At 43.4% G+C, this 19,019-nt stretch overlaps 1 protein-coding gene across 1 annotated transcript in view; it reads left to right on the plus strand.

The window, feature by feature from the left end:
- The window catches only part of LOC145988012 (uncharacterized), a 241,992-nt gene that overhangs the window by 63,851 nt on the left and 159,122 nt on the right, over positions 1 to 19,019 (plus strand). Inside the window, exon 3 of the mRNA XM_083122849.1 lies at positions 12,115 to 12,347. Coding sequence (XP_082978975.1) covers positions 12,115 to 12,347 — 233 coding nt within the window. The remainder of the gene's footprint in view (positions 1 to 12,114; positions 12,348 to 19,019) is intronic.

Below are 19,019 nucleotides of genomic sequence, written 5' to 3' on the forward strand. Positions count from 1 at the left end.
TCCTTATGGAAGTATCTGAAGAATTCTCCTCCACCTTCACAGTTTGGGCCTTGTATTTCTTATTGTAAACTGTAGCTGCATTATGTCCGTTCTCTTCCTAGTCTCACTGTTCGAGGTTACATGTACAGTCAGATTTACAATATTTTATCGTTAAAATTTAAGCCTGTCTGTTAATAGCATCGGGATGAAACCGTGCGAGACGGAAGCGAGATTGGAATTTGCAGTTAGAAACGGGAGCCAGAAGGGAATTTGCAGTTCGAGATGGGAAGGCAGACTAGGATTTTGCAGTTCGAGACTGGGGCCAGACGGGAATGAAGCAAGATGAGAATTTGCAGTTCGAGAATGAAGCAAGATGAGAATTTGCAGTTCGAGAATGAAGCAAGATGAGAATTTGCAGTTCGAGACTGAAGCAAGATGAGAATTTGCAGTTCGAGAATGAAGAAAGATGAGAATTTGCAGTTCGAGACTGAAGCAAGATGAGAATTTGCAGTTCGAGACTGAAGCAAGATGAGAATTTGCAGTTCGAGACTGAAGCAAGACGAGAATTTGCAGTTCGAGACTGAAGCAAGACGAGAATTTGCAGTTCGAGACTGAAGCAAGACGAGAATTTGCAGTTCGAAACTGAAGCAAGACGAGAATTTGCAGTTCGAGACTGAAGCAAGACGAGACTGAAGCAAGACGAGAATTTGCAGTTCGAGACTGAAGCAAGACGAGAATTTGCAGTTCGAGACTGAAGCAAGACGAGAATTTGCAGTTCGAGACTGAAGCAAGACGAGAATTTGCAGTTCGAGACTGAAGCAAGACGAGAATTTGCAGTTCGAGACTGAAGCAAGACTAAAATTTGCAGTTCGAGACTGAAGCGAGAATAAAATTTGCAGTTCGAGACTGAAGCGAGACTAAAATTTGCAGTTCGAGACTGAAGCGAGACTAAAATTTGCAGTTCGAGACTGAAGCGAGACTAAAATTTGCAGTTCGAGACTGAAGCGAGACTAAAATTTGCAGTTCGAGACTGAAGCGAGACTAAAATTTGCAGTTCGAGACTGAAGCGAGACTAAAATTTGCAGTTCGAGACTGAAGCGAGAATAAAGTTTGCAGTTCGAGACTGAAGCGAGACTAAAATTTGCAGTTCGAGACTGAAGCGAGACTAAAATTTGCAGTTCGAGACTGAAGCGAGAATAAAATTTGCAGTTCGAGACTGAAGCGAGACTAAAATTTGCAGTTCGAGACTGGAGCGAGACTAGAATTTGCAGTTCGAGACTGGAGCGAGACGAGAATTTGCAGTTCGAGACTGGAGCGAGACGAGAATTTGCAGTTCGAGACTGGAGCGAGACGAGAATTTGCAGTTCGAGACTGGAGCGGGACGAGAATTTGCAGTTCGAGACTGGAGCGGGACGAGAATTTGCAGTTCGAGACTGGAGCGGGACGAGAATTGGCAGTTCGAGACGGGAGCGAGACGAGAATTGGCAGTGCGAGACGGGAGCGAGACGAGAATTGGCAGTGCGAGACGGGAGCGAGACAGGAATTTCCAATTTGATCGTGGACCGAGATGGAAATTTGCAGTTCGAACATTAACCGAGACAGGCATTTAAATTTGAGACGAGACCGAGAGCTAGAAATTCTAAATCATTTTACAGGTCGATTGGAAACTGTTGCAAGTCACATCTAGATCCAACTCGATGTCATCCCTAAAGTTCATCAGCTAAAGAAATAGAAAAGTGAACGAAGACGACAGACAAATAAATTTACGGTCCTCCCCGATAGCGTAGTGACTGTCAAATTGTATTCATGGGTCTCTACTCCCTGGTTCCATCCTCGGTGGAGCACAATCTACATGGGTTCAGATCCAACTTTAAACCTTTATGCTGTAGGTCTAATCCCGATTAGCACGTCTGAGAATGAAGTGGGTTGAATAGAAAGCCACGTCCATGCATTATCTGGGAATCGATCTCAGGATCTGTGCTTACCTCAAAATTCGCGCTGTGTTCCTCCAGAATACAAAGTACAAACTAACTCGGCGCTACATAATTCCGCTCAGCCCCTCAAAGACATCAGCACGCACGCTTTGAAAATTTTCAGCAATCATCCCCCACCTACGCAACAGCTATAATCACGTATAAATGCTGTAGGCGCAGCCCCATCATTTAAGGTACAGCGGTTTGCCACCCAGCATGGCTCATTCCTCCCCCACTTCCTACCGAAAACACTTCAATGAATGCACGTGCTGGTATTTCTCCATGCTGCTGCATGTCCAATATACTTGCCCCCCCCCCCTCCTCAACCTCCGCCAGCCATGCCAGTTTCGCCTGACGTGTGAATGATAGGTCACGCCCCTAGCGGAGGTTATGTTAACGTTGGAATTAAGGAATAAGTGTTGATGACGCGGCTTGCTGTATAATGGAGAAATAAAGAGACTTTAAGATTTAAGCACCCAGATTTAATGATGAAAGTGTTGTCCGCATTTATGCATTGTCAGCACTTTGTTCCTATGAGGGTTTTTTTTTCCTTCGTCTTATTTTATTGACACCTACGTGGAACCAGGAACAATTAGGATAGATACGAGGGTTGTCAGATATCAAAGGGTGTAGGCGACTTGGGCAGGCACAATTTCGACGTCACCTATTGATGTGTAAGTGTAGGGTTGTCACTCGCACAAGTGTGTACGTATGTACATCACGCAGTAATGTGCTTTTAGCGAGCAAGAGAAACGCCATGCGTGACTCCAAGTTATTCCAATGTGGGGATCCGCGCAGTGATGCACGTTGTATTGTAACAGATACTGCTAAACTCTAAAGAACCTGCGTGAAAGTATCAAACTCACAAGACCAGACGTTTCAACGCTGGGGTGAAACTTCTGCATGATGGAGCAAACCTCACACATTAAGAAAACCCAAACCTCGTTGCAAAAACTTTTGTAGGACGTGTTGAAATCTATACACTGACTGTATAGAAAAGGTAACGTTTTTGTGTCAAAGTTTTTGTTCAATTTTTTAGCAATACATGTATTGAAAAAAACTTGGTCTGTTCCCTTTTCGCGGACAGCCCTAGTATATATTACAAATTACATTCGTTTTCGCCCAAAAATAACGCTTAACTGCTAACGTAACTTTTGACAAAAAACATTAACCTGGAATTTGGTGCTCTACACCGTTATTTTTTTATACTTAGGTTAGTAATGTGCTTTCGAAATGACAGGAGTAATTGTAACAGCGCCTCGTTAATTTACAAGCCTTTGATAAATTCAGACTGGAATTCAGAACAAATTTGTTGTGTTTTTTGTTTGTTGTTTCAAAATTACATTGGGAATATGTGCATTACAGAGAACAGATGTAATTCTTGTGTTAAACAGTTTAATGTTCTTATTGTATGACGAAGTAGCGGTAACGCGTTATTTTCGGAAGCAAAGTAACGGTAACTCGTCACTTTAAGAAGCAAAATAACGGTAACACGTTACTTGTGGAACCAAAGTAACTGTAACCCGTTACCTGTGGAACCAAAGTAACTGTAACCCGTTACCTGTGGAACCAAAGTAACTGTAACCCGATACCTGTGGAACCAAAGTAACTGTAACCCGTTACCTGTGGAACCAAAGTAACTGTAACCCGTTACCTGTGGAACCAAAGTAACTGTAACCCGTTACTTGTGGAACCAAAGTAACTGTAACCCGTTACCTGTGGAACCAAAGTAACTGTAACCCGTTACCTGTGGAACCAAAGTAACTGTAACCCGTTACCTGTGGAACCAAAGTAACTGTAACCCGTTACCTGTGGAACCAAAGTAACTGTAACCCGTTACCTGTGGAACCAAAGTAACTGTAACCCGTTACTTGTGGAACCAAAGTAACTGTAACCCGTTACTTGTGGAACCAAAGTAACGGTAACTCGTTACTTGTGGAACCAAAGTAACGGTAACTCGTTAGTTTTAGAAACAAAGTAACGGTAACGCGCTACTCGAGGAAGGAATGTAATGGTAACCCATTACTTTCGGTAGTAATTAACGGTAACTGTAACACATCACTTGTTTTGAGTAACATTCCCAACTCTGGCTCTAAAACGCAACGAGTTACTTGCGTTAAATTAATCTCTAAATATGCCGTTATCAGAGGTAAGTTATTACTACGGAAACCATTTGAATGCAGAAGCAGACTTCTGAATCCCAACCGTTCCTTTCCACGATATCCGGCTCAATTGTTCTTAAGCGCACAGCTCAAGGAAGTGCTTTTAAATTCTCAATGACCAAGAACCAAAGCTGGCATTCGGATTATGACAGGGCTGCGACCTTCCCTTTGTCGGGTTCTCCTTCGTTCCTTTATGCCTTTTGAAATCCCAGAGTTCACGGTCCAATCGAGTGAGAGGTTCATGTCAATCCCTTAATCGAAGGAACGGACGAGGTTCTCCCATTGTCATTCAAGGGAACTTCCTGGACTTTACCGCTCTTTTTCCTACACTGGTTTTACTGCCTACACGATAATTGTAACATTAGAGTCAGGGACGTCGGAAGCGGGGAGGGGGGGCAACTTGCCCCCACTCATTAACAAGGGAGGCAATATGGTATTTTGCCTCCCCCCCCCCCAGTAGCGGGTTTATATGACCTTGGCTTGGTGGTTCCAGTAAAGCAACTAAGTTGATTTTTTTCATAAATTCATGGGTTGTTTTATACTTAAAAGTATCCAAAATTATTTAAATGATATCGTAAGTACTCAATTAAAATCGTGTATTTCAATCAACTATAGTTCATATGCAATATTCGTTTAATTATAGAATGAAGTCAGGAAGTGGAAATGTTACTTTATTATGAAACAATATAAATTCGCCACAGCATCAAAATTCAATGAAAAGTAAACCAAAAGGAATGATAGAGAATGTTATTGTATATGATTAAAATTTGCCACATTCATAGGTATGACAGTTTGATATTGAGCACACAGAGTTTTGTAATTAAATATAATGAATGTCGAACCATGAAAAGAAACATCAATTTACAAGTTCACATAATTCTTGGTTTTAACCTTCAACATGCTCAGGTTATTGCTCTTAGGTAGTAGCACACAATTGTGATTTTATAGAACACCTGTACTTCAGACTAAGGAACAAAAATCTTCGATTTTTTCAGACTTCTGAAACTGAAATATTTTGGTTGTAGGTTTTTGTTGTATATTGTATGCCCCCACCTAGAGCTGGCCCTGGAAGGAGTTGAGATTTGCATTACCAGCTTTTCCAAGAGCCATGTGGCCATTAGAAATTTTGAAAAAAGGAACATAGTTTTTAAAGAGAATTAAGACTACTTTTAATGTTGTGCATCATTCTTGAACTGTTTATTTGGAAAAATTTAGTGACGGTTCCGAGAACAACTTAATATTACAAAAACTGGCTGTTTACCGTCGAAAGCTTAGTGGTTAGTGCAGCCGTCTTATCATGAAAGGGACAGGGTTCGATTACTATGGAGAGGGGACAATTTCACCACTTCCGAACTATATATACCCAGCTCCAAATAATATGTAATGTTGATTACAAATGACAATATTTGTAAGTGACATTCTTCAAAATCCATGTCAGTTTCGAAAAGTTTTTCTCTATCGTCACTTATTTATAAAATCAGATTAACAGCAACGGCGACTCAAAACCAGTAACTCTCCAAAAAAGGAGCGAGGAGGTAGTCGACGAGCGAGACTATTTTGTGGGTGGAGATCCCAATTTTATATAGACTAGCCTATATTCCTAAATATCACATGCAAATTTCTCTTTTGCGGACGAAAGTTCATTAAACTACCAGGTTATTTACTACGGGAGTCTTCACGGTTGAAAAACTGGCAATGAAACAGGAGAGAAATATCCCTGTCTATTAATTATTGAAGGTGCAACATCAAAGTAAAATATAACTGAACAGTCTGGCATCTTTAATCAACCGAAAGCTATCGGCAGCAATTTAGAACGATTGTACCCATATGGAAACTTACAACCTGCCACTTATGGAAGCATATACCATACCTGCAAGGTAAAATGCTATTCACATGCCTGCCAGTTACATTATCCCCTCTTCTACATGGAATATCAATGCAAAATTGACACCAGACATTCTTTTTAATTTTAGTTCTTGCGTTTATGATTCGCAAAAATTACATAACAGTAATTGCACTTCACATTTCATGACTTTAAGTAGTGTCGATAACAAAGTTCCTTAAGTTCAAACAGTATAGCCCTCATGAATTTCGAGCTTTGAAAATGCATTCTTTTTTATAAATGATTTCAACATTTAAATGCCTGTATACATAGCAAACTGCTTGTAAGGAACATGCTTTTAATGCCTGCAAGCAAGAATTTGGCTTCCCTTGCGCTTGCATCTGACATTTTGAAATCGGGGATGGGAGGTTTCAGGTTCGAATCCTGGGCCACGCATGAGTGTGTTGTTGTTGTTGTAGCGTTATCTACTTAATCTAATCATTATTCATTCTCAATATCGCGTTTAACTCAGTAAATAAAAATGCGACAAGAATTGAATAAAAATATATTTTCCCTGGATGCTTTAGAGAGCTAGCTAGCTCCACTCTTTATCATCAGCCCCGAAAACTTGATAACATTCCCACAACGATATCTCGATATAATAAACATCATTCAGCAGCATAAAACTTCAAGACGTATTTTACGTGATACTTTTCTTTGTACCGGAAGTCCCCTAAAATTTCTTTATTTTAATACGATAATCGGGAGTAATGCTATAGTATAAATTGGAATATTACAGTACTTCTCACTGGCAAGTTCTTTCACCTGCTGTTGAACCAGGGACCATTTAATTACAAGGTCATATCTGTATGGCGTCCAAAAGGAAAGTTTAAAGGTCACTTGACCGCTCTACAAGGAAACATTACGGCTTACATTTCCCAAGAAGAATCTGGTGCCTGGTCCCACAGCCATTATAATCCTCTTTGGAGTTATGTGTTGTCCTTACGTGTGCTGAATGCCCGTTTTACACCTTCAGCTTTTAGCAAAGATTTGGAGATTTTAAGAAAGTTTTATGGGTTTTAGACTTGGTAGGGAGTTCATCTCCGATCGCCTATATATGTATGTATAGGCATAAATTGCAAACAATTTTCTTTTGCCGAGTTCTTTGCACACATTCTTTGAATAAAATTCGTTTATGCAATGTTCTCAACGAAACCAAAACCGTTATTACATAAAGGGAACAAAATGAATCTGAAACTACCAAATGCTTATAAATGTTCGAAGTTTGCAATTTTTTTACAAAATTTTTCAACAAAAAAATTCTTCTTTTTCAACACGGAATCCAAATATGTAAAACAATAGGGGGTGTTCCATTTGAAATTTCAAATTTCCCCCCCCCCCTAAGGGGTGGGTGGCGGGGACGAAATTTTTGCGGCATTGACTTACCCCCTCAATAGTATCAAACTTTTATTCTGTGCAATTTTTCGATTGGATGCATTCTGCATGCGATATTCCATACTATCATTATAAATGGATCACCCGGTATATATATAGGAAAATAGATTGTAAAAATTGGTTGGTGGATTTATGAACTTGCCCCCCCCCCCCCACTCCGAAATAAGTTCCGACGTCCCTGATTAGAGTGACAGAAGTGAGATTACTTCAGTTACGTCTCTGGCTATTCTGCATTTGGAGCTTGGGAGCGAGTCACTATCCCGAAGCCCTCCAACGAACAAGCTAGCCGCTGACGTCATCTCCAACACCACACCTATTGCTAACGCTCTTGGTAACGATCCACAATTTGGTAGGCTCGCTAGCTAGAGTCGCGCGGTCAGCCGGAGATGTTTCGAAAATAATCTGATTATGGTTTTACCTTTTACACCGACGTGCACCAGGCATCACTTCCTGATTCTTTTTATTGTTTTGATTAGATTTTAGTTATTTAGCGTCGCTTTTCTTCAACTTTTAGCTAATCGCGGTGAGTGGTAATATGAGTTAGTTGAGATAGACTAATCGGGGCTGGACCTACAGTTTAAAGTGGGAAGCAAACCACTGTACAATGTTCCTCCACCGGGAATGGAAACCGAGACCCCTTACTTACAAGGCGACGACATTATCACTAAGCCATCGGGGAGGCCCTGGTAACATCATTGCATTGTAATCAAGGGGTCCGGTGGAGGCACATTGCGCAGTGGTTCGGGTCCCACTTTAAACTGTAGGTCCAGTCCCGAGTAGCTTGTGTGTGCATAAATTGGATGTAAAACAATAATTCATGTGATGAAATTAATGAAGTGACGCTCATAAAGAACACCCATACTCAGCCCAGGATTCGAACCCGGGACTCCCATTACTTTTGAGCCAACAGAGCTTGTCTTATCATAATTTTAATACCATCTTCCAGAGTCTACGTTGGCCCAGACCAAAGGTCCAGCCACACCTTAAGTGTATTGTGACAGATCAAAATTCCGCTCCGAATGCACACGGCAACGCCTTGTATTCAACTGCGATCTTAGGCCAATTTCTTACGGTCACTCTGTATATAACCTATTCTAGGAAGCAGTTTTTGGAGAGAAGCCCGTGACGTCATTTCCGAGGAACATCACTCACTCCGTACTTGAACCGCAGGTCCGCCTTCCCGAGAATATGGACCAAGGAGCCTTGTTCCCAGATGCCCCTGACCTCCCTGCTGCAACAAAGAGTTTTTTCATGATTGTTGGGAGGATGCAGTCGAAGTATGAAAGGAGACTTGGCTGACCGATGTGCATGAGCTGAAAGGCCTCGTTCAAGCGTTTCCTCCTGGAAATTGGCCCCAGAAAGGATATGGAAAAAGCTATCTGCCTCATAGCAGATGCTGTCGCGTGACACGATTAAGCGTGTAATTTTGCTTTCTTGAAATCATCGTTTTGATTGATTGATTTGGTTTATTTCACTTCGCTTTTCTACCACTTTAGTTAATCGCGGCGATAAGAATGAGTGATGATAGGATGAAATTGATGAAGGTACCAGTGCTGGATCTACAAGCCGCAAAAACCCCTCAATGCGGGGGTAGGGGGGGGGGGCGGAGACAAGTAAGCCTTTATGGGGCCCTCAGCCATTGGTACAGGGTTCGTATAGTATACTTATCTAAAAAATAAACTTAGTTACTCAGGGGCATAGAAACGAATACAATAGGTATAGGTAATGCTCCCTGTGCATATAACACCGTGCCTGGAAGCACATTTAGGGTATGTGGGCCCCTCATATTTTTGATGTCGGCCATCTTGGAGGTGATGTAATCAGCACCACGCTGCGGCCGCCCTTACCGTCCCTACCCCCCGGTACTATTTGATTTGAGGCTGGGTGGACCCTAGAGCCGTTTTATGCGGGGACAAAGCCCGAAAAATTTCGACCTCAGAACACCCAACCTGGGTTTCCCGCGTGGCAGTCACACTAGAATCAAATCAGGCTAGAATTTCACGAGAAATGCAGTGGTGACGGTTTCTTCAACCTATCTCTAATCATGAAAAAGTTACGACTGCATGATTGTAACAAATGTATCATTTCCCAGGTGTGAGAAAGCAGTGGCATATGTACGTCACATCATTCCCGTCCCATTTAAAAATTTTGAGTTGAATTCAATATGGCGTCCACCAATATGGCGAACGTCCGCTTGGAACACACCAATATGGCTCGCCCTAAGCCTAACCTGTTTCTATCATGACCAATTGTACCCAGCCTAACTCCTTTACTTTTTATAAGGGGTGTTAAGGGACTTTTGAATCAACTTCTAGGCCCTTATATGCGACTTTGTTAAAATGAGATCAAGAATTCCACACACACATACATTAAGAGTATATCTATATATATATATATGTATGTATGAGGGGGCTTTTGGTAATATTTTGCGGGGGTCCAAGATTTATTGGGACTGCTTGAAGGGACACTCACAAGAACACCCATGCATGCAAGCTGCTAACCATTCCGCCACGGAGATAGACTGAAATGATCTTCTGCGTGATGTACTAAAAATACATAATTGAGAACAGCAGCTGGTGAAAGTAGCATATCCTTTGATGCATTTCTCTTTATAATTTGATGCACCCAGAGTGTAGTTATCCGCTTTAATGTTTAACTGGAGTTCAACACATTTTTGGTTCTGTGTGCACACAAAATCAATTGAAAATGGATAAAGTCTCTAGCTCAGCCCAAATGTTTAACTGCATCATCGATGAAGATGAAGTAAAGGGCATCAGTTGATTCATTAAAGCAGGGTTATGAAAGGTCCAGAAATTGGAAATCAGTTTAAATTCGGTCCAGGTACGGTATTGAAATGAAACAATACGCAACTTGGACCGAACTTAAATTGTGCGAGAAAAATGGTTCCAGCCTGTTACGGAACTCAATAGAACCCATTAGAATTTATGTGCTCGTGCTTTGCAGCACCACATAGAAAGAAGACTTCCTTCACAACCTGATTCTTGGCAAAGGCCAAAATAACACACTTTAGTGCATCAAATAGAGTTGATGCACTGAGTTTTCTGTGTATGGATTCGGGAGATGGACCAACAGTCTTTGAGAGGGGTAACTCTGGCACTTCAAGGGTGTTTGTTCCAATATAAATCGTTTCTTAAGATTGAGTTTAGTGTTTCAAGTCCAATCTATGCACAACTAGGCTAATCGGGCCGAACCCACAGTTAAAAGTGGGATCCGAACCCAGTGTGTGCCTACGCCGGGTATGGAACCCTTGATTTCAAGGCAACGACTCGTTTCTTAAAGAGTTTATAAGAACACCAGTGATTCCGACTGAACAAACAAAATACTTCAGAATTAATGTAAACAATTGTGCTAGAGTTGACGAGCTGTATCTTTGCGGGTGAACTCTGCACAAGTCCGGCTGCGCAGTAGCAAAGTGGAGGAGCTACGGGCTGCGCGTCGTTATCCTTGCGTTCTGTCCTTGCTGTCGACCACCCAACGGGCGAGTATGTGGCAACTACATAAACGTATCTCTCTCATACACTGCGCGGAGTAGCCAAGGTCACCCGCAAAGATACAGCTCGTCAACTAGTTATCTTCTAATATATAAACATGGATGTATGTGTGTGTGTGTGGGGGGGGGGGGTGTATGTACGTTTGTTCAGACATAACTTGCCTGGAGCAATTTGAACCAAACTTGGTACACGTATCACTTGCAATCTGGAAATAGATACTGTGTGGGTACGACACCCCTGACACCCCTCGGGGTGGGGGTGGGAAGGGGTGACATGTAAAGATAATCGAAAACGACCGGTATTAGTGTGGAATCCATAGTTTTCGTGCTCGCTAAGATGAATAGTGACAGTCCCAATGCCGTTCAACCCCAAGTTCATCACCTATCGGGATGGAGGGTGAGAGGGGGTGAAAAATAAAATGTCAAAAATGACCTAGATTAGTGTCGAATCCATAGTTTTCGGAGTCGCTAAGCTAATTGGTGACATGCACGATAACCAAACTTGGTACACATATGACTTACAATCTGGAAATAAATACTGTGGGGGTAAGACACCCTTGGCACCCCTAGTTGTGGGGGTGGGAAGGGGGTGACATGTAAAAAATAATCATAAACGACCGATATTAGTGTGGTATCCATGGTTTTCGGGGTCATTAAGATGAATAGTTACACTCCCAATGCCTTTCAACTCAGTTCATTTTACACTGTAGTTAGAATTAATTATTTTCCTGTCTAATAGAAGATTGGGATAAATAAATTCCCGGGCAATCAGCTAGTAACTTATAAGCTCCACACCCGCAGAGAGTCCAATCTCATTCATGGGCGTCCGGAAGGGGGAGCAAGGGGGGGGCTTATTATTTTTCAATTATCGCATTGTTTACTTCTTCGTTATTCTATACGAATAATAAGTAACTTAATTATATTCAGTTTCTGATTCTTTGTAACTTGAAATGAACGATGTCAATTTCCAGGAGAAGGGGGGGGGGGCCTCGACTGACATGTTCGACCCCCCTCCCGACGCCCATGCAGCACAGAGAGGAAATGACACGAGTGCGCCTGCTCTCACGAAAAAGAGACATGGTTAAATTAATCTTACCATTAAATTTTGACGGTAATTATCGTAAACTTTAGGGTAACTTCTGTCAGTAGAGTACTACAAAGTAGTGACATTGCTACAAAGATTGAGCTCTAATTCTGTCCGTTTTGTTTCAGAGGCCGAGGTGCGGGAGGCCATTCAACACACTCTGAAGCTCTACAAGGAAGGCTCGTGCAAAGTGCCCCAGCCCAAGGTGATCCAGGTGAAGGACGTGTACCCGCACCCTAGCAAGACCTATATTCCGCACTGCACCATCCTGCACCAGTGCGGCGACGACACTGGCTGCTGTCGTCACGACACCCTCACCTGCGTCCCGAAGAAATCGCATCGGGTGGAACTCTATTTCTATGTGAGTACACGGAATGTTTGTTTAAATATGATTTGGCCCACTGAACCAGTTGTGTTGTTTATAGTGTTTGCACCCATTACAGGAATTAAGAATTTAGACGCGATTTACCATTATTTTTTATGAGTAAGGATTCAACCAGTAACGGCGCCAGAAATAATCTGAAAGGGAACTGGGGCAGTTAGCAATATGTCTCTTTTCCAAGGTATAACATTTCCCTTTATAATATAATTTTTTCATTCGTCTCAGAAAAATGAAAACATTTTGATTGATTGATTGAGTTGGTGTTTTTTTTTTAAAAAATTGCTGGTTACAGCTACAGATTTTTAAAGTACTTTAGTTGCTGGCTACAGCTACAGATTTTTAAAGTAGTTGCTGGCTACAGCTACAGATTTTTAAAGTAGTTGTTGGCTACAACTACAGATTTTTAAAGAAGTTGCTGGCTACAGCTACAGATTTTTAAAGAAGTTGCTGGCTACAGCTACAGATTTTTAAAGAAGTTGCTGGCTACAGCTACAGATTTTTAAAGAAGTTGCTGGCTACAGCTACAGATTTTTAAAGAAGTTGCTGGCTACAGCTACAGATTTTTAAAGTAGTTGCTGGCTACAGCTACAGATTTTTAAAGTAGTTGCTGGCTACAGCTACAGATTTTTAAAGTAGTTGCTGGCTACAGCTACAGATTTTTAAAGTAGTTGCTGGCTACAGCTACAGATTTTTAAAGTAGTTGCTGGCTACAGCTACATATTTTTAAAGAAGTTGCTGGCTACAGCTACAGATTTTTAAAGAAGTTGCTGGCTACAGCTACAGATTTTTAAAGAAGTTGCTGGCTACAGCTACAGATTTTTAAAGAAGTTGCTGGCTACAGCTACAGATTAAAATAAGTTGCTGGTTGAAGCTCCCGATATTTAAAAAGTTGCTGGTTGCAGGTACCAATTTCGAAAAAAAACAGTTGCTGGTTACATCTACTGATTAAAAAAGGGGTTGCTGGTTGTAGATACCGATTTTGAAAAGATTGCTGGTTACCCCTACCCAACAGATTTTTATAAAGCTGCTGGTTTTAGCGATCGATTTCAAAGAAGTTGCTGGATATAATTACAATTTGAAAAAAAATAGTACTAGTTACAACTACTTATTTTAAATAGTACTCCGTAATTGTTAAACTCATTACTTCGAAAAACTGGTAACAACCAAACGTTTTATGTAAAGAGAAAAATCTTATGGTAAAGTCAATGGGTTCAACTAATCTCAATAGCCACAGGAGACGATATGCTTCTATAAGTCAGCATCCCCATGAGAAACAGTAGAGGAAGTTGGGATCTGTGTATACACATTCTTATCAAACAAATCTTTTGAAAAGTTTTACATCAAGGACCACCCAAATCGAGACGCACGCACACTCTTGAAGACGCAGACGCATCTGTATACGCACAAATGCGTGAGGGGACCACTTGATCGAACGAGGAAGGCATTTTAGGGGAGGGGTGGTTGGAAGAGGGTGATGGGGGAGGGATTCACCACCGTGGCACGCTTTTTTATCATCACGCACGCAGCCCTTGTCGGTGCGTAGCCTCACGCACTTCAGTGCATCCATTGGCATGTTCCCAGTGCGTGTGGTCCCTGTACGTCTTCGGCGATTGGAATTTTGCTAACCTTTACTTTACGCACTCTAAATTTTGACATGTACAGTCAAGAGGGTGTAAGTGATGCAAAACTCCTCTTGGTCTCTTGTATAGATATAGAGGGTGTCCCAAAAGAAACGCAGGATTTAAGAAAGAAAAAAAAATATCATTTATTTATTAGCTGGCAAAGTTATTGCATTATTTGAAAGGATAAACATTGTCATTAAATATGGAATAGGATATCTGATAAATGTCCTCCACGACGCATTACACACACACGAATTCTTTTCAAAATTCTGGATTACTTTTTCGCATAACTGCAGCTTGATGCCGTCGATTTCACTTTGAATTTTTGCTTTCAATTCTAGGAATCGTTCTTATTTTCGTACAGCATAAACTTTGGACTTAGTGAATCCCCAGAGGAAAAGAATCGCATGGTGTGAGGTCGCACAGTTGTTTCATTTGGGCCGCTTCTCCTACCGAAAATGTCAGGTAATTTGCCCACAGTCTCCATACTTGTAATGAATTTTTACGATCGTCACTCGCTAACAGCAATGCTTTTACTACAACATATGACCACCCTGAGGGATAAAATGGTGCATAATTTAAATCTGCGTTAATTTTGGGAATGACTTCTCTTCTACTCAGGCATGGATCATATTTTAAAGGTTCTATTTCCAAATCGCAGCTCAGGGTGATGTTCTTAAATTTCTGCTAGTTTCGTCTTTTAAAGCTTCAAAAGTGTTAGCTTTGAAAGTACCAAGAGCAGCAGCATCTTCAAGATAGGAAAATTGAGTTTGTCGTCCGCCCCATTAAAACGCATTTGTTCGTTTTGACTAAAATGCTATACAAGCACAGTCCTCACCCCTCAATGGTATCTACCGCTATGCAATTTCCAACTCGTAGTCTATATAAATGTGGACGTTCCCGATGGCGCAGTGGTAGCGTCGTCGCCTTATAATCAAGGGTCCCGGGTTCGATACCCGGTGGAGGCCCATGGCACAGGGGTTCGGATCCCACTTTAAACCGTAGGTCCAGTCCCGATTAGCCTTACTGTGCATAAAGTGGACTTAAAACACCAACTCATCCGTCCATCTATATAAATGCAGTCGTCGTGGTCACAAAATTGATGGCTTGCCCCTTGTGCCCTGCCGCCCCTCCACCTCTTCGACCCCCGGCGTCCTATTCGAGACATGATTGGGACTCAAAGTTTAGATAGATACATTCAGCGAGAACGAGACAGCCATTGCAACTCGAGACGAGATCGAAAACGAGACAGACATTGCAACTCGCCACGAGAACGAGAGTGACATTACAACTTGAGACGAAAAAAAGATAGGCATTTCAATTCGAGATAGGCATTACAATTCGAAACCGAGAACTAGATAGGTATTACAATTCGAAGCAAGACTGAGAACGAGACAGGCGTTACAACTCGAGAAGAGAACGAGGCAGGTATCACAACTCGAGACCTTGAACGAGACTAGCATTGCAACTTGCAACGAGACCGAGAACGAGACTGGGAATGAAACTAGACCCGAGAACGAGACTGGCAATGAAACTCGATGCCGAGAACGAGACTGGTAATGAAACTCGATGCCGAGAACGAGACTGGCAATGAAACTCGATGCCGAGAACGAGACTGGCAATGAAACTCGATGCCGAGAACGAGACTGGCAATGAAACTCGATGCCGAGAACGAGACGGGCAATGAAACTCGATACCGAGAACGAGACTGGCAATGAAACTCGATTCCGAGAAAGAGACGGGCAATGAAACTCGATGCCGAGAACGAGACGGGCAATGAAACTCGATGCCGAGAACGGGACGGGCAATGAAACTCGATGCCGAGAACGGGACGGGCAATGAAACTCGATGCCGAGAACGGGACGGGCAATGAAACTCGATGCCGAGAACGGGACGGGCAATGAAACTCGATGCCGAGAACGGGACGGGCAGTGAAACTCGATGCCGAGAACGGGACGGGCAGTGAAACTCGATGCCGAGAACGAGACTGGCAATGAAACTCGATGCCGAGAACGAGACTGGCAATGAAACTCGATGCCGAGAACGTGACGGGCAATGAAACTCGATGCCGAGAACGTGACGGGCAATGAAACTCGATGCCGAGAACGAGACGGGCAATGAAACTCGATGCCGAGAACGAGACGGGCAATGAAACTCGATGCCGAGAACGAGACGGGCAATGAAACTCGATGCCGAGAACGAGACGGGCAATGAAACTCGATGCCGAGAACGAGACGGGCAATGAAACTCGATGCCGAGAACGGGACGGGCAATGAAACTCGATGCCGAGAACGGGACGGGCAATGAAACTCGATGCCGAGAACGGGACGGGCAATGAAACTCGATACCGAGAACGTGACGGGCAATGAAACTCGATGCCGAGAACGAGACGGGCAATGAAACTCGATGCCGAGAACGAGACGGGCAATGAAACTCGATGTCGAGAACGAGACGGGCAATGAAACTCGAAGCCGAGAACGAGACGGGCAATGAAACTCGATGCCGAGAACGAGACGGGCAATGAAACTCGATGCCGAGAACGTGACGGGCAATGAAACTCGATGCCGAGAACGGGACGGGCAATGAAACTCGATGCCGAGAACGGGACGGGCAGTGAAACTCGATGCCGAGAATGGGACGGGCAGTGAAACTCGATGCCGAGAACGGGACGGGCAGTGAAACTCGATGCCGAGAACGGGACGGGCAATGAAACTCGATGCCGAGAACGGGACGGGCAATGAAACTCGATGCCGAGAACGGGACGGGCAATGAAACTCGATGCCGAGAACGAGACGGGCAATGAAACTCGATGCCGAGAACGAGACGGGCAATGAAACTCGATGCCGAGAACGTGACGGGCAATGAAACTCGATGCCGAGAACGTGACGGGCAATGAAACTCGATGCCGAGAACGTGACGGGCAATGAAACTCGATGCCGAGAACGTGACGGGCAATGAAACTCGATGCCGAGAACGAGACTGGCAATGAAACTCGATGCCGAGAACGAGACGGGCAATGAAACTCGATGCCGAGAACGGGACGGGCAATGAAACTCGATGCCGAGAACGGGACGGGCAATGAAACTCGATGCCGAGAACGTGACGGGCAATGAAACTCGATGCCGAGAACGTGACGGGCAGTGAAACTCGATGCCGAGAACGAGACGGGCAGTGAAACTCGATGCCGAGAACGTGACGGGCAATGAAACTCGATGCCGAGAACGGGACGGGCAATGAAACTCGATGCCGAGAACGGGACGGGCAGTGAAACTCGATGCCGAGAACGGGACGGGCAGTGAAACTCGATGCCGAGAACGGGACGGGCAGTGAAACTCGATGCCGAGAACGGGACGGGCAGTGAAACTCGATGCCGAGAACGAGACGGGCAATGAAACTCGATGCCGAGAACGAGACGGGCAATGAAACTCGATGCCGAGAACGGGACGGGCAATGAAACTCGATGCCGAGAACGAGACGGGCAATGAAACTCGATGCCGAGAACGAGACGGGCAATGAAACTCGATGCCGAGAACGGGACGGGCAATGAAACTCGATGCCGAGAACGGGACGGGCAATGAAACTCGATGCCGAGAACGAGACTGGCAATGAAACTCGATGCCGAGAACGAGACGGGCAATGAAACTCGATGCCGAGAACGAGACGGGCAATGAAACTCGATGCCGAGAACGGGACGGGCAATGAAACTCGATGCCGAGAACGGGACGGGCAATGAAACTCGATGCCGAGAACGGGACGGGCAATGAAACTCGATGCCGAGAACGGGACGGGCAATGAAACTCGATGCCGAGAACGGGACGGGCAATGAAACTCGATGCCGAGAACGGGACGGGCAATGAAACTCAATGCCGAGAACGGGACGGGCAATGAAACTCGATGCCGAGAACGAGACGGACTTTGTCGTCCACGAGAGAAGACTGTGAACAATTCTTCTTTAATCCTGATACCATCCGCACCACTTAAATTTCTACATAGTGAAGATCATAAAAGAACTTCCAAATGCTGCATCTTAACTCCTCGCAAGGTGTATGCGCTTGCGTGAGTATTGAAATCAGTTTCGCAACTCCGAGAAGGCTCATAAATCCATAGCTTTATGCACCGTGAAAGGAGAGTCAATTATACAACGCCAAACAGAAGTCGTTAGTAAATAATTCTTCTTATTTCTTTCTTTATTTGCGTTTTCGTCTTTCGCACCTACCGGAGCGCCCTACCGCGGTGCGAATCACTCGTAACTCATTCCCACATGACAAGATGCATTCGTTACGGCCAGTCGACCTGTTTCGCCGGTTTCCACAACGTGTGGGAATTAGGCAAAGAATCGCAATAGCCAAGAAATAAATATGCGGATGATTTTTTTTCTCAATTTCACTTGCCTTCTTTTTTCTCGTGACCTGCAATTGGTTTCTGCAACGAAGTTGGTGTTATATCTCTTTCGTTTTCATTGTTGCATGGAGTTTTCTGGAAAAGGACCCACACTACTATAAGCAGAGACACGAAATGAGCAGGACTATTACCGTTGCCACATCTGCTCACACTTGCATTTGTTCGGTGGTTCGATGTAAAAAATGGCATCAATATTTGTTAGAAAGATTAGGGATGACAACAGTCTGTTGAGAGCAGGCAACACTGCACGGTGGACGTTGCCACATAGTGTGATTGAACCAACAATTCTTGACTTTGGTTCCCTTTCCCTTTGGAGGCAGGGTTTACGCTTCAACTAGGCAACACTGTACTGTAAATGTTGCCACATCGTGTGCGGGAACCAGCGATTCTTGCCTTGTTTCGCTTTCCTTTTGGAGAGAGGCTACACTGCTTACAATATTAACTGCTCATACTTGTGTGTGCATATAGGTACATATAGGCCTGTAATATAGCAGTGAGACATACTGTAAAAAAAAAACTTTCAAATTTAAATTTGAATAAAAATGATTATAAATTTCATTTGTGATCACCATAAGGATATTTTAAAAAAATTGAATCAATATTATATTTTCATGTTTAACTACCGTGC

The sequence above is a fragment of the Lepisma saccharinum genome, chromosome 5 (genome assembly GCF_977018435.1).
Source record: "Lepisma saccharinum chromosome 5, izLepSacc3.1, whole genome shotgun sequence".
Taxonomy (NCBI): Eukaryota; Metazoa; Arthropoda; class Insecta; order Zygentoma; family Lepismatidae; genus Lepisma; species Lepisma saccharinum.